This window comes from Athene noctua, chromosome 1 (genome assembly GCF_965140245.1).
Source record: "Athene noctua chromosome 1, bAthNoc1.hap1.1, whole genome shotgun sequence".
NCBI classification, from domain to species: domain Eukaryota; kingdom Metazoa; phylum Chordata; class Aves; order Strigiformes; family Strigidae; genus Athene; species Athene noctua.
Window position 1 is genome coordinate 219,375,757 of NC_134037.1, and position 17,650 is coordinate 219,393,406.

At 35.2% G+C, this 17,650-nt stretch overlaps 1 protein-coding gene across 1 annotated transcript in view; it reads right to left on the reverse strand.

The window, feature by feature from the left end:
- Positions 1 to 17,650, reverse strand: part of UCHL3 (ubiquitin C-terminal hydrolase L3) — a 45,743-nt gene that overhangs the window by 19,031 nt on the left and 9,062 nt on the right. The window contains 4 exon segments of the mRNA XM_074931100.1: positions 9,361 to 9,408; positions 10,489 to 10,574; positions 10,942 to 11,098; positions 14,235 to 14,363. Coding sequence (XP_074787201.1) covers positions 9,361 to 9,408; positions 10,489 to 10,574; positions 10,942 to 11,098; positions 14,235 to 14,363 — 420 coding nt within the window.

Below are 17,650 nucleotides of genomic sequence, written 5' to 3' on the forward strand. Positions count from 1 at the left end.
GGAAACTTGGGAAGCAGAAGGAGATACAATACTTTTAGTCCTGGTCTTTGTTTCATGTGCACAACCCTGGGATCAGAGGCCCTGCCACATGTTCTGCATCTGCTCAGTTGAGTCAATCCATGAGTGTGCAATAACTCCTCCCAACAAGCTAAGTGTTTGTGGTCTCGTTATACAGTTTCCATACAGTATGCCCTGTAGTAGTGATGGAGGAAGGTTGAAGTGACAATAAAAGAAATGAAACTTTTCCAGCCAAATAGGCAATATAAGAGTTATAATGCTTTAAGATTATATTCATAGAGGACATACTTAATAGCTATCACTTTTTCCCCACCACCTTCTGAGGCTTTTTTTGTTTCGCTTAAGTAATTGCTCATTATTGCAATAAACACAATGTTTTCAAGGGTCTGTAGTAAAGTGTAATAGCGTTTTTCTTCCTTAGGAGTCATTATCCTTAGGGGGTTTTTACATGCAAATTAAATATATGCATCACTCTGAAAAAGTCCTCCTTCTTTCACAAGTGTTTTTAATCTTTTGACAACATTTCAAGCCTCTTTTGGTGGTGGTGGTGGTAAAGTCTTGAGAGACATTAAGTCCTGTCAATGTCAAAAAGTTTATTTTGTAAGAAGATAAGGAGCCAGACAGGGAAGAGGAGCCTGACAAAGGAAGTATTCCACAGAGGCAGAAGCTGCTTCATGAGCTCACCTCCAACCGCACACCACAGAATTCACACGAATGAGAGACATTATGAATATTTTAACTGCAAGAAAGGCCTTATTCCTAACTAGAAATTCCTTACATGCAACAAAAGCCTGCACAACATGCAAATTCTTAGGAAGTTAAGGTTGACAAACCCCACTCCTCAGACCTACTTGTTTTGTCAACAGCATTAATATGTATTGAAACTGAGACTACAGCTTTTAAACTGAATTGGGCTACATCTGCCAGCTAATCATCTTCTGCACCAGTAAGTTTAATTAGTGTTCCCGCAGTTGGTAAAAAGAAAATCTTTAACATATTCTCCATGTCAGTTTAATCCGTGATTAAGAATGGACAGTATCCCAAGAGTATTACTTTGCTAGACATACGGGTAAAGACAGAGCTTAAAGGCAAGAAAAATAGTGAGATCAGAGCACCCAAAAAAAAAAGTCTTTCCAAAATTACTGATAGTTTATGTCTCTCTGAAGACCTAAATTTAAGTTCTATGGCCTATGTTAGGCAAAAGTCAAACTAGATTATCACAATGGTGACTTCTGTGATCAAAAATTAGTGGAATTACAAAAAAGAAAATTCCAAAGGCTAGGGAGCTCTGCAAAACCTAAATTAACTAGATTTTTTCAAACAGTTTTCCCTCCACGAGTTTTTTCTTAAATAAATTGAACAGCATTGCTGCACACACAATTACCATATTTTTCGAGTGCTTCCTTAAACAAAGTTGGTTGATGCAACATCAATTCTCTGAGTAGGTTTAACCCACTGTCTAGCTTCAGCCATATTGGTAAAATGTTGGCAGTCTCAAGGGCAGTAAGTTCTTGTAATTTTTTCAAAAAAAACTATTGGTTGGACAAAGGAAAAAAAAACCAAAACCAAAAGAGAGCCAATTAAGAGAGCCAAATCAGTTTCTCTTCTGCCTGAGGGAAAGATGTTGAGTGTGAACTCAAGCATTACCTGTCATGATCAGCCTGCTAAAATGCCAGTGAGCAAACACATGGCTAGAGCCTGCTGCTTACTGTCTCTTACACAAACAGTGCAAGAACAGCACTGGAAGCGTTATGGATTGGAGAGATGCAAAAAAAGAAAACAAAAGAAACAAACTTATGGCGGTTGGTAGAGATGGTGGATGTAAAACTGTAGAAACATTTTGTTACTTTCACTTGTTATTTATTTCTTATATACTTGTTATTTAACTTCATGGGCTGCTTTATGGGTGCGAATATCCTCTATAATTATGTTTCATCCTAGTAATCAGAGTTCTCTCATACAGATTTTAGAGTTAAGCATAAGACTTGGAATAACGATTCAGAGCAATACTGTATTAATACCTTACTAGTTATTTGCTCAGTAAAGTATAGAAATCAGATTGATGCATATCTCTGAAACACTGACATGTTAAGTAACAGGGCAATGCAATGAGTCAAAGACTAACCAAGTATAATTTCCAAAACATTTCACATGATTCTAGTAAGCTCATTGTTACACTTAACTGCATAGGCTGTAAAGAAGAAAAAGCTATAGCTAATTTTTTTAGGCAACTTCAGCACGTTTACAGGAGAGATTACACGCTTGTTCTGTAATGCCAAGCTAAACAAAAATCATTTTGGAAACAGTTATATAATTGATTTTATAGTCTCCTGAGTTGCAAGTGTTTCTTTACAAGACTATGGATTATTCAGAAGAAACACTGAGGAATATGGGCTATTTAAGAAAAAAATCCCACCATATGTTCTTGGCAGGAGTGAAAGGGAAGCTCCTTTATGTTTCTTCTCTAACAGTAAATTGTAATGCCCCAGGGAACCAGAGATCTTTGAAAGTTCAACTTTTATAGCAGTTGAGAACAGAGTGCATTGATTCTACTTAGTTCTTGCCAATGTTAACGACTGTTACTGTGATCAAAGTCTAACTTAGCGCATTCCAAGCAAGATTACAGTTCTCAAGGCACACTAAACAAGTTTACAGAGTACAGTTTGCAGTTATGGTTTGAATTAAGGAAGAAATCAAGCTGTGGTAGCTTTTTTCATGGCTGCCAACTCCAATCCATGTTAAAAATATTCCTGATCATGCTTGTGAACAAAAAGTATATCTAATTAAATACACTGATGTGCACAAGTATTTCAGGTTTTTTTGTGAACATCTGACACCAGTTCTCACTTGTAAATTTTATACTGCGAGTCAAACATCAGTTTTCATTTTCAAAGTCTAAGTTTCCCACCACGGATATTTCTGATAGATGTCTAATGAGGTGCGAGAATGTTGGGTTTATTTGAAGTGGCAGCTCAGATGCAGTACCTCAGTCTGCTCAGTTCTGAGTCTCATTTAGCCCAACATATAGTTCTAGTAGCCAAAGCTGTCAGTAAAATAGCATACTTAAAAAAAAAAAAAACAAAAAACCAACAGAAGGAGTTACAGATCCAAAGGCAATATTTTCTGTGCTCCCTGAAAGAATTGATATAGTTTATATTCCAGTTGTTTTCTTCTTCCATAGTAACTAGTAACTGAAACAATAGGTTAAACTTCATTTAGTTAGACATTCACAACTGCCTCTAAAGAAGAGGGGGAAAAAACAGGCATTTGAGAGGTCCGCAATTTCTCCTAAGAATTCGTGCCATCAGCAAAATCAAAAGCACTTACTATTCTCTCAACAATATCTAATGCAGGTATTTCAAGTGGCCATTTCACTTGTATTTTTTTGCTTGATTGAAACATTATTTTGAGCTATGCTGTAATAACACTTAAAGAAGTAAACTTCCCAGAGACCACAAATCACGTTCTAAGCAGTACTGCATAAACCATGCTAAAACTTCCCCGTCCAAAAAAATTTCAGCCTCAAACACAAAAGTGGTTCCATATGCCACAAGTACTGCAAGACATAATAAAAAGTTCACTCTATCATTTGAACTTTATAACAAAAAGTGATACGGAAAGCACTGTGTCAGCAGTTAGTGATACCCTGATGTTGCTCAAACAGCCTGCCAATTAACACCACAACTATTTGAGTATTTGTTGTCCACAGCAGCAAAAGCTGATCTAAGTCTAGTCTGTTAAGCCTTCTCCTCTCTACCCAGGAGTGTGCTTCTAACACCTCTATACAAGCATTAGCTCCTACAAGGCTATAGAATGAGCTGTTTCAGGAAGCTGTTTGGGAAACTGATGGAAGACAGAAAATATTGTAGGTAATCTGACAATTGAGAGTTATTTCAACAGTCACAGATAAACAGAGCTGGCTAAAACTTCAGATTGTATTACCAGAAGAGTATCTAACAAGAGTTAAGCATGTCAAAGCCTTTAGAAATGCAGAAATTGAATACAGATTATTCTCTAGATCTAATTCCTTGACTAAAGGCCAATTAAACTTTTAAAAAGTCCTTTATATGATACAGCTTGCCATTTTCCTTACTGTAGGTGATCTATAATGAAGTATAGTTGCAAAGTAGTGAATAGGGATGTCTGTAATACAAGAGCAGAACAGAAGTATCTTACTACTCACATTATTATATACACATATTAAAAAGGTAATTTATATCAAGTACAGATAATATTGTCTACCTGGAATAAGTTCACTCAAACTATCATAGCATATCATTGTTTAATTGAGTTAAACAACTTCTTCTGGTTTATTTCTATAACAAGTACACCCCCTTTCCTACTCTCTCAGAAAACTATACAGTAACTGTTTATTATTAAAGAAAATTAGTAGGGAGGATACAAAATTTAAGTTGCTTCCCCAACTCCAAATTCAAAAGGGCAATTTGCTCTGCAAAAAACTAGACCTGCAAGCCTCTTATGTAAAGACATGTTTTCCTGTTTTCAAAAATTCTCCCCTCAGATTTTCTGACCTGTTACCTGAAAATAGTTAATATTGTTTTGAAAGAAAGATAGTAATACAAATAAGTTAGATATGAACCTAACCCTGATCAGTACTATTAATTTCTACCTTTCCCCCCTCAGATTTCGCTGTAATTTCTTAATTACTGATCACTGTGCATTAGACAGCTAATGCAGATGCTTTAGCATTCAAAAACTGTATGGTCTCTAATATTTTTGAAGGATTATGGGGTTTGGGGATGTTTTGCATTTTTTTTTGTTTGGTTTTCTTATAAAACAGGGTATCAGAAATGTCAAGATGTATCGTACTACAGGGTTTCAGCAGTTATGAACTGCTGAAGGAGGCACAGGAAGAACAAAAAGAAAAAACAAATGCAAAAAAAACAGAAAAACTCAAACACTGCTCAGCATGAAGCCACAATATAAAGACCAGCTTAAAAGTGTGTGCAGTTTCTGCAAAGAAGCAGGTTATATTTTCCACGTCTTCAGACATCCTAGATATTACAAACAAAAGTATAAGCTCAGCAGAAGACTTGTGAAAGAATAAAGAGGATCTTCAGTAGCTAGCAAGTATTCTAGTCTCAGCAGTAGCTGCCTTTCAGGAGCTATCACAGAAAGGAGAGCAAGCTGGATCCATGAAGCTCTATCGTAAAGACATAGATCCTTTTTTTGGCAGCTTTGGATATGAAATACCTGTCACTTGAGAAAGGGTAAGCATCAGCAGCATAAAGTTTAACAGAAAGACTGTTACAAGAGTCTTACATTAATTGCCCTCGTTACTGTACTGGAACATGGGACCAGAATCAAACCACCCTTGAAATCCCTGAAACCAACACCACACTTTTGTGGAATTATTCACAGATCTTACTGCTTGCTATTAAAGTAGTTTTAAACAGACCTACATTTTTTACACATACACTCACAGAAGTGCTTTATCTAGTTATTTGTTTTACTGTAGCAAAAAAAGTGAGCTATGAAGCCCCAGAATCCATGAGTCTTAACAAAGAACTTGAATCATACCTGGTCCAAAACCTGACCTGAAAGATAAGCCCAAATTTACAATCCTTTCAATTTGCGAACCTGAAATGAATTAGCAAAATTAAAACTGCTTAACTGTTCTTAAAATCTAATCTCTGAAAGAACAAAAAAATTCTCTATTTTTAAGAAAATATTGAAGTTGTTTAATAAAAATTCAGTAAACTTCATTAAAAACCTCACATATTTTAATACAAAAAAACCTTCCCAAAATACTCAGTTCTAATCTAGTCTATACATGGCCTATAAAAGTTTTAAATGCAATACCAAGAATTACATGAAATGGCTAGGAACACAGCCTGGTTTTTGTTGTTTTTTTTTTTTTTCTTTTGGAAGTAGGCAAATTAATCATGGCTATCAAACTTGGAAAGCCTGTTAAACCACCCATCAAGGCACAACACCACAACACTCTATAGCTCTCAGCTTCAATCCATTTTCTTAGTAATTCATCTTAATGCTTAATCTATGGAGATCACACATTAATGATAAATCCCAGAAGCAAACTGACCACCATAATTCTTCTCTTCCAGCAATAACTAACTGGAATGTAGAATCTGACAGTCCACTAATATTATACAATATCTTGTCAGATACATTTTTAGGAAAAATTATATTTGAAAAAAAAAAGTTAAGAAATTAAAATAAAAATAATCGGAATACAGATTATTCTAAACCAGAAACAAATCCTACCCACTGGACAAGATGAAATAAACAGATACCAGAAAGATAGCATTGCTTTACTCTATTAATCCTTTTATTTGAAGATAGACTTGCTTTATTTCAAGGTTTGAAATATGCACATACACAGAACAGAAACAAAAACAGAAAATCCATTCGCATACTGTAAAAATCAAGTAGCTGCTGAGATGATTTAGCAAGACTGTCAAGGAGCAATCAACAGATAAAGCCTTTTACTTAGAAGCATTAAAGGCTGAATCCTCAAAGATCTGACAAATCAGAGCCCTGTAGAAAAAACCTCAAAGGATAATCTGTCTGTATTTCTTGCTATTTTTAAACCTTCCACATCTCAAGATTTCAGAAAATTTTACTTTTATCCCATAATATTGATCTATGGTGTGGTAGTGTGTTTTGCATGGGGGGGGAAAAGAACAGCATCTTGAGAGCAAGTACATAGTTTTTTTAACCTAATCAGCAAGGCCATACATCTCGCTTTTGGAAGTTAATTCTGTCTAACACAGCTGAGCTTAAGCAACATTTTCAGAAGAATTTGAGTGGACAGTAGTATGCAATACTTATCTAAGGCACAGAACTACGCACAGAGTAGGCTAATCTTAGAAAGCACACAAGCCAAGTTAAATCATCCTAAAAGAGTAGGCCTGCATGTTTTTTCAATCTTTAATTCTGTAGGACACCTGGAAAGGACTTTTGCTTCCAACTACAGCACTGACTATCATTAAGCAACTACATAAGCCAGTTCAAAGGAAAGATTTCTATGCAAAATGCCCTTGCTGTTTGGGGTAGGGGAAGGTGGGGAAAGAACAAAACCCCAACAGAGTCAAAGGCAGGCAAACAGTTCCTTTCCAGTGCTCTGAAAGGATCTTTAAGTTCTCAGGAAAGGAACTGTAACAATAATGGGTATGCAGGAGGAATGGAATTCTCTTCTCTCTTGCTCAAAGGTGCTGGAAATTAGCAACTTACCCTGCAGGACAAGTCAACATCCTTGTATGACCTGTGTATGCTAACTTCACCATGTTCAAGTGCATGCTGTTGTTCATCAGTACCTCCACCACTACATGAAGAGGTATACAGCAACATTCTAAACATACCATTGAAAGGAAAAAGACTAGGAGATTAACTCACTCCAACCCTCAGTTACACTTTTCAGCATATTCATGTGTCAGATTTTGTTTTGCTTAAAAAGAATTGTACTTTAAAATGAAGCAATTCCTCCTGTACAGATGAAAATGGAGGTCTTGCTGTCAATTTAACAACACTATGGTAGGACAGGATCTTCAGGCAATTAGATGTCCCAGTAAAATAACTTTTTTATTTCTTCCCTACTTGGTTGACAGATCAGAACTATTCGAAAAATGGTCCTAGGACATGTATTCAGACATTGTACTATTTCAATTTTGGAAACTGAAGGACAAGAAAAAGTTATTTTACCAGTTTAGGGAATATCTGTATTGAATTACTTCCAGATTCAGTTATGCAAAATGGAATATTAAATATTTGGCAAGGAAGCTACCTATTCAATATTTGTGTTTAGAAATGGTTGCTAAAACAATCTTGTAAATTTTTATTCTGAAAGAAAGTCATCTTCTTTCCACACAATGATTACTCTTTTCTACTATGGTTATCTTGATCAGGAAACAAATTAATTTGTAAATGTTCAAGAAGTTAACTGCCTCATATTAGGAGATTTCATCACTTAAGATGCTTCCTGAATCTTTACAAAGACTCTTAGGAACTGTAAAGCCCTTGCATTTTCTTTCCCAATCATTCCATAATTTCTCCCAGAAGAATCCATAGACAAACTATTCCCTGGATGACTGTCACAGTACATCAAAACACCTGAAGATTTTTTTCTCTTTCACAAGGATCTCAGGAAAAGATTCACTCTTCAGCAACTTGTGGTAATAATGTTCACAGCCTCTCTCTTGCCAAGAATATCCAGAAAAGGACTCATTTGTAAAGAAAACAGACCAGATTTTTTGGAGTCTCTCACATAGAAAAGGAAGAAAAATATGAATTTGTTATGATGTTTCTTCTTGAAATATAGGACCTTGGTTATTTTAGAGAAAGAGATAAGAAGAAATAGTAGGGTTTTTTTAAAAAGAAAATATCACAAAGGAAGATGATCATCTATAATAGAAACAGTTAAAACAATTATCTTAATTTTCATTTCCAGATAGCAGGGCAAGGGGGAGCAGAAAGGACTCCTTTGCTTTCTCCTGCATTGTTTAGAAGACACTACAGAAGCCATAAGAAGAAAACCTCAACTATGGTACTTTAAAAAATAAATAAATAAAGCAAGCAGATGAGCCACTGAAGTAACAGCCAAACAAAGGAGGGTTCCTCTCTGTCAAATAAAGCAGTGCTAGCAACAATCTAATAAATTTTCTTTTTGTGGAACAGATACTGAAATCCGAACTGGAAAGATGGAAAAAACTGCCATAGTATAACTGATGTAGAAAAACGTTGAATGTTAAGTTTATGATTAATTTAAGTTTTTTTGTTGGTTTGGGGATTGGGTGGTTTGGGTTTTTTTTTAATATCACCCAATCTGTTGGGGGATAAAAGCTTATAAATACATCTATTAGTGAGAATTTATCTGAATTAGTACTTATACAAAACAGGATATACACAATGGCAAACCTAGGATGGTATCATTTCTTTTCCTGAAGTAAGACTTTTCAGACTCTCATAAAATGTTTGTTCCACTTGTATGACTACTATAGATCTTACAGTCTCAGCTACAAACCTCAGCTTTCGTTAAAAATACTATTGCTGGCTGGTTTACTCTGAAATGAAGCTTGAAAAGATCATTCATGTTATATAAAATCTTAAAAAAATCTAAACCAAAACAAACAAACAGAAAAACCAAACAGCCCCAAAGCAAAACCCTAAAACCAGCTTCAAGTCTGGTCTCCCCCTCCAACAATGCCACTTGATTTTGTGCCCTGATTTTTGACTAATGACACAATACTGCAAACCAAGCAATAATCTCCATTTCACTGTAAACCTTTAATATAGATTGTTTTCATTTCAGTTATATTCAACTCAAAGTAGTTATTAACAAAGATTTTTTTTAAAAATGAATACCTCAGTCTGACCTTCATGGGCACTGGATTCATGAGTGACACGAATAGCCTAAAATTAAAACACATTTCAATCAGACTTTAAATGAGAGGCTTCAGTGTTTTAAGAATCATTGTATGCTCTTTGTTTTATCAAATACCATAGATGTAACTATTTTTGTTCACTGTTTGTAATAAGTAAATAAAAATAAACAAATAATCTCCACTTCCAAAGATCTCGGAATACCAGTATTTCTGTTTCATCACAGTCAATTCAAATCAAATACCTAACAGTTTGTAATGGCATTTTTACACATAGAAAACACTACAGGCGAGTGTTTTTGTTATGTAGCACTTCTCGAGCCGACAAAATACTTTAGATCAGACATCTTGTGTCCAACATTTCTACAGAAAATGTAATCTAACCTCTAATGCTTCTGTTTGTTACTACTTCCCTGAGACACATGTTAACACCCTTATTCCTGAGGGCTTCACAGTAAGTTTAAATTGAACTCAGACTTGGAAATCATCAAGGTTTTCATTTTGAGGGAGGACTGTCATTACCATCAGGAGCAACAGCACCATTCTCCCCTTCCACCACTGGCCAGACGTTTCTGCTGCATCCTGTCAGACAGTGCTAATGATCTGGCTAACCACACTATCAGCTAGCTCATCTAATTGGTTAGGGTGGTGGGGGAAGGAGATTATATTTCAGCCAAATCAGCTCTTTGTGTGCGCCAAACTGCTAGAGCCAAAGAGAGATGACTAGAAGGCACAAATGAAAGGAGGCAGAAGGACCATCATTTCAGCAACAGCCCCAGATCAGTTTAAGTTGACCATTAAACTGGATCCTGAACCCACCAAAAAGGTTATGCACACATTTCTCATCCCCTTCGAAGTAATTTTAAACTAAGTCAGTGAATTAATATGGATGAAGAACATTGACAAGATCCATTCTGCTGAGTGAGTTATGGGCAGACAGGAATACTTTACCAAAGCAAGGTTTTCTTTATAGCAACTGTCTGATCACAAGCTCACATATAAAATCCAATTATTTAAGTGCTTCTCTGGATCAAGTCCTAAGGACAGTACCTACTCATGCAAGTAATTCTCCTATCATTTTAAATAAAAGTAAAAAACACATCATACTAACTTCATAAGTTTCTAGATATTTGGCCCTCTCTTCAGGAGTCATAGATAATGAATCTTCTAGGAACTTTTTCAGTGAAGAATTAGTTTCTTAAAAAATAAAAAAGACATAATTAGAGTCATGCTTTAACTCCAACTTCATCTAAAGCTTATAGAGTGCTTATTTCCAATGAAAGGTTTAAAGATATAATTACATCATATCTTTAAGACACTGAAGGCTGACTGCAGGAGGAATTGCCACCTGCTGCAGTTTGCAACATTTCAAGTACTTTAGTTCATGAACTGCTATGAAATACTTTTTTTATAATTACAGGTAGAAATGCTCTTTGAATAGAGATTGTCCTTTATGAATGGTTATATTTAGAGAAAATAGTACAAAACGTATCCTTCCCTCCATGCCTCCCCACACATAAGAAGGAAAAAGCCAACAAAACCCCACCCAAACAAAAAAACTTACCAAAGTTCATTTTATCTCTGTTGTTCGCAATAGCATGAATTAGACCAATTGTTCCACAAGCATTGTTAATGGTCTGCTTCATGAAATACACAGATGACTTGACATCTTGTCCCTTAGCTTTTATTCTCTCTTCTTCTTCTGTTCTGAAGGTTTCATACTAGAAGGAAAGTTACAGACATTCACAAATAGTACAAACAGATATTGGCTACATTATCCAAGCAAAAATAATTTCCTAAAAAAGCAGCAGCTAACTAGTAAAAAACAAAACTCAACTTGTAATTTGAAACGCTTAACGTATGTGGTCTGACAAGTACACGTAAACTTACTCATGTGAACAGCTCTATATTGTTTCTTAAACCAATACCTTGTCACTAGCCAAAAACCAGTCACAATTGAAATATAGTTTTGAAATATGTGTTAGCTAACACAATTTCAAAAATGTTCAAAATATTTCCTTGATCTGAGCATCTTTCACCATTTCTCTTAAATCCAACAAAAAGCTTTTAAGGACAGAATTCTCAAAACACTATCAAGCAAACCATAATACTTCAGGTGTTTAATCAGCATGAAGCATTCTTACAAGTTCCATTCTCACATTTCATTTTTTCCAGGAATATAAAGTAAGATTTATATAGTGCTCACAGCCTCAAAACAGGCCTTCAAAGGCCATATTCATGAAGTAAATGTTTATTTTCTGTAATAAAAGAAATAATTTAAACAATCTAAAGGACTTGTTTTGTAAAAATCATAACTAATTGAAATTTGTTATACTGTGCAACAGTATGTTGGTTTTATGGGGGGTTTTTTGTGGGTTGTGGTTTATTGCTTCTTTGGAGGGGTTGGGCTTTTTTAAAATTATTTTAAGATTTTCATCTCAAATAGAAAAAGAACAAAAGAAAACTGCAAGTATTCCAGCCAACACTGTACTTTCTTCCTCCCTTGTCTCTTTTACCAGGTACTTTTGCAGATAAAAAATATTGAAGTAGATGGGCTTTTTATACAAGTATGACAAAACTAAAGTTTGAATGCAGAATGTTTTCAAGGAACCCTTCCTGAAAACCCATGAGAAATTTCTCTCAGACTCTGTACCATCAGTGACAAACAAGATATTTTTCCAGCATCATGATTCCATGCTTGCAGCTTGTCTGAATGCTCTGAATGGTCTAAGTAACACCAAGAACATGTAGAAAGCATTTTAATTTGACACCACTTATCTACATGTTAACAAAAATTGATTTAATTAAGAAAAAAAAATTAGTAGAGCATAATAGGACAAAAGTTCAGATTAGAGAAAGTAAACAACATAGTTGCCATTCACTCCCTGCCAATCAAAATAAACTCCATGGCAAAAAATAAATATATAAAAGTTGAGAATACTGAAAATACGATTTCGAGCAAGGGTTAGACCAGATCACCTCAAGAGGTCTTTCCTAACCCTATCTATCCCATGATGTGTATTCACTGAACAATGCCCAAAATGCCCAATGCTCACACTGTTCACTCTGCCTAGAGCCTACAATGCAGGCTAAGCAAGTAATTGACCTTTAGACTGAACAATAACCCTAAGATTATGTGTATGCTAACAAGAGTATCTTGCCCTAAAAGCAAGTTCAAGCACATAGATATATAGGAAATACGAAAGAAAGGAACTTCTTGAAAGAACAAAGATATGATAGAAAAGTGTTTACAAAGGCAGCAAAATTAACACACACTTTCATAAATGTAGACACAACCAAGAAAATTAAAAAATAATAAATTAAAGGAGAATATAACAGGCCATATTGAAAAGGAGACCAAGGAGAGGAAAAATACTCCAGAAATACGAAATAATGCTCAAGAATCTTGTGAATTTCATGCTGAACAACAAAAGCTTCAGAACACTGGGACTTCCCGTGAAAGATTCAGCCTTCACACACTCATGCTAAACAGCTGATAGCAACACTTGTGTCCCTGATGTTTCTGAAGGATTAACATGCTGGAGAAATCTTTGGCTGGTGGTCAAATTTGATTGATTGATGCAACAGAGCATATGCTGTTTCTCTGGTTCCATTTGTCATATGCTTCTTCAGGATGAAATCAAATACACCTTCTGGAACAAGAAGGTGTATCATTCCCATGGGATGATGCTACTGTAGCATGATCCAAGAAAGGAAGTTTGCACAGGCAGGGAGGCAAAAGAAAAGTGACAGTCACAGAAGGAACGCTCAGACCTGTAGCTCAAGCAGTCAGACAGAAACCACAGCATACAAACAATGTCTCAAAGGTGACAGAAAGGAAATTTCCTCAAGACAGGTGAGGACAGTTAAGGGTTTGCTTAAATTCGAAACAGTTGAGGTGGCCCAAATCAAGCCTGAAAAAGACTGCCCGCATAGCTGTTTTGGAGAAACTGGGAATGCAAAAGTTTACAGGACCTAATGAGTAAGAGGACTGACCAGGTCACTCTTCTCTCTATTTAAACACATTTTGTTACAGAAGTTAAGCTTTAACAGCTAACTGCTTTGTTCTTAAGAAACCATATGTTCTTTTTGAGAGGCATTAAAAGGAAGAAGTCTGGGCAGATCCCCTTCAAACTTTTTATCTGACCTCATCACAGTCACGTAAGATTTTTATAAATTGAGACATCAATATGAATCATGCATTTCAACATACATAGCACTTGAAGGAGATATGTAAGATGGATGTCTTCTCTATGTAGAAGCATATGACGACACAAAATATGCAGACTTGAAGATTTAACCAAACAAAGTACTTCAAAGTCTAACAGAGGAAGAAGCGGGGGGATTCTCTTTGATCTTTGAAATATGCCCCATCTGTCCAAGAAGCAAGAGCCTTATCGGTACTGAAGACTGAACTGAAAGTGGATTGAAGTTTGGTATGAAAACTCAAAAAGTAGTTGCATTTGACATAGTCCAACCTATCTCTTACTTTCCTTACGCTACTGTAGCTTTCTGCTAAAAGTAGCAGAACCAAGCCATATCACAGTGCATACTTGCAGAGAAAAAAAAAAAAAAAGCGCCTTAAATTGTCTGTAATAGAAAAATGTGAGGTGCATTTCTCTGTGCTTCCACATTAGCTTTTCCCACTCCAATTTGAAAAGAAATTAGAAATACACATGTAAGATTATCAAAATAAGGTTCTGAAGGAAGCATTTTGTTGCTGTTTTTAATTAAGAAGTCTCTTGAATAAGGTTTGAGACTCATCTTGATTCTGACACCAAAGTACAAGATCCAAACTGTTTGTTCCCATTTCCTTTACAACAAAAGTGATTAGCTGATTATTAAACAAACATTTACCTTTTCTGTTATTGGAAAGAGAAGTAGCACTGCACAGACAGGTCTTGGCACCATGCTAAGCAGTTCTGGTTCCATACCATAAACATCTACAAATTGCCAGTCAGGATGTATACCTAACTGTTTGAGAAACTGGAAAAGAAAAAAATAGAGTAATATTAAACGAGTACGCTCATATACTTATCTTCTTAGGAGCATAACAGAGTACTTAGGTGAAATACATTGCAACAACCCATACTTTCCAAAATTTAAGGAGAATGAGAGTCAAGTTTTAACAAATAAGGCAGAACAAATCAAGGTGCTAACAAAGACACATAAAAATCCCCATTTTTTAAAGTTTAAATAGATTTATGAAAGGAACATGAAAACAATCCCAGCACTATTTACTAAAGCATTAAAGCATTTCAGCCATTTTGGAGGTGTTTTGTCACAAAATAGAAAATTATTGAATATTCACTTTAACTAGAAATTATGAATCAGAGCACAAATGAATAAACTTACGATATTATTCGACGCCATAAGTACTTCAAAATATCTGACACCAGTGCTCATACTGGAGCTACTGGGTTTTAGCAACTCAGAAAAACTGTCATCGTCGATGGCCTTTTGAGCAGAGACGCAAGATATTTATTTTAGTAGGCGTATCTTCTAAGGTGTTCTCTTATATGAGAAAACCTTTCAAACTATAATGGAGTAATATATATTGAAGTAGACTAAGATTAAGTGTCAGACAATAATCATGAATCTTCAAGTAATTCCCAGTTGCTTGCTTCTTTAGAACTTCAGAACAGCATCTAAGCCCAAGGCCTTCTTATCATCTTTCCTATACTACAGCTTATGTCACAATACAAAAAGTGATTTTGGATCTTTTACGTCACATTAAGCCACTTAAGAAGGAAAGAGAGTCTGTAGTACCTACTAAGCTTTGACAACCTTAGCCTACAATTGGGGGCTCACTTTTTAAAACAGATATTCTTCTTTTACTCAGGTGAGTTATGCACCACAACAATAGCTGAAGTATTAATAACTATATATGATATAAACAAATTTGAAATATTTGTTATCAAAGTCTAGAAGAACCTAACTGAATTCAGAAACTATCATTACTACACACACACACTGACCATAATTGTAAGAAAAATCTAATTGTACACAGTGGCATACACAAATCCTGTTTTGAAACACTATTTCTACCAATAAAATAAATGCATTTTGGAGAAAAAAGTTAAAGACGTGAGAACCCTGTGCATTTTCAAAAAAGTTAACATTTCACAACTGCTGGAAAAAACATGTTCTATAGTAAAATCTTATCTAGTCACCTGGGGCTCTGAGGTTTAAAATAAGGAAAGTCTGCTGATAAATGGCTGCAAATTTTAATGCCTAAAAAAGCATGTAGCAAGTAATACTCCTCTACCCTCTCTACTGGAAAAACTATGAACTCCTAACACATTTCTTCAGCTAACTCTCAACAAAACTCAACTCTGCAGTTCCCAGTGTTGTTCCCAAAAGTGAAACTAATTTGCCCATTATCTTTCTTAGAGGGGTAAGATTACTTTAAAAGCTTCACCATACTTCCTGCCCAACGCTATTTGAGGAGATCTATTTATCGATACATTTGCAGTAAAGATGCTGAAGAATCATGTAAGATGGTAAGACTGAAAGGCATAATGACTCTCTTCTTTCCATAATCCACCTAGCAAGCAGTTTTACATATATGCACAAGAATTCACTAGCAGTTACAGCACTTTTGAGTAGATTCATACCTACATAGATATAACTGTAAGAAATACACAAAATGAATATTTTATTAAAACAGAACACAAGAACATATAATGAAATACAAGTGTCTTTGTCTAACATGAGATCCCTTCAAATATACCAGTTTCAACTTTTATTGGGCAAGAGGCAAGGTGGTTGTCTTTCAGGAGATATAACCAAGGGGCTGACTCTCAATATTTAGAGATACAAAGTAGACAATTTCTGCAAAGGCTGAATGTATGGACAACAAGTATTTATAAAGAGTAAGGAAGACTTTTAACAGTAACACTTAGGAATATCTTCTACAAGGGGGCAAAAAAATAGAGAATACACATACCCCCTAAGTTTATTAAGAGAATGAAACTGCAGTTTTGCAGCCAGTGTTTTGAGGGGGGAAAAAAACCAAAACAACCCCACACTTCACCATTTTAAATGCATTATTCGCTTTCCATTTTATACTGCAAGACATGACATCAAAACCAAGGGCAAGTAAATGTGATTTAAGTTTGAAAAAAGTTTAAAGAGTATCTTGGAAAAATTAAAATGGCTTTCTGTGTATCTACAGTAATAACCTATACAGTTCACAGAGCTAGTTCAGTATTTGAGTCTGGCTGCATTGCAAAATACAGAGATTTTCTTTTCATAAGACCATGTAATCATTTTCCAATTTTTCTCCTTTTACACTATCTACTAATAATGAAAAAGATGGATTGACCATAAATTCAAAGAGGAAAAGTGGCAAAATAAATGGTCTTTATCAAGCTCTCAATTTAATTTTGTTCCCTTATATAGAGGTCTGTGGGACTGGGCAGAAGTCATAATTAAAGCTTTGAAGAACCTACCCTTTTTGACTAGTTTAAAAAACAAGGTAGTTCTGAAGTACAATACAAAAATTCACTAAAAAGATTGCTCATGTAAATACACCAAGCTCTTTTGGTTCTGTACCACCTTTAAGTCTTGCCAAGATTGGGAAGAAGGCCAAATTACTCTTTTAATGAAAAAGGGGAAAAGGGAAAGCGTTAAGTCTTTACTACCTGATAAAACAGAAGACAGTATATTTTAAACTCCTGTTATAACTCTCTAGGTTGTTAAGATAACTACCACTTTGGGAATAACAAAAAAATTCCAAAGGGGAAAGGAGTATGTGTATGGGTTCATTAAAATATTATTTGTACTTCTAGTACTTTTCTTATTAAGCCAATGACTAATCTTTCCATCACTTTTCCTGTTATTCAGAACTGTAGGAAAAGCAATGCAACTGAAAAAATGCCATTTATTATTTTGCAAGATTATATGAAATAAAGGTACAAACCCCCAACAAAATAAAGACAATACTCACCTAGAAAAAGACCCTAAAACCCAGAAGAGGCAACGCTAGAAGGATCACATTAAGCTACTGGACAACTAAGCAATTCAAGTTCTTCTGCCCTGTTCTACACCACTGGGATTAAAAAAAAAAAAAAAAAAAACCACAAAAAAAACCCACACAAACCACCAAACCCAAACCCAACCACAAACCCCAAATAAACAAAATGTTCCCTAAACCCAAGAATTGCTACTTAAACTCCAGAGTGAAATATTCAACGTAACTAAAACTCCACAGATACAGGGTACCTTTCATTACTCATGTTACTATACTGCCTAGAAAATTTACAATCTAA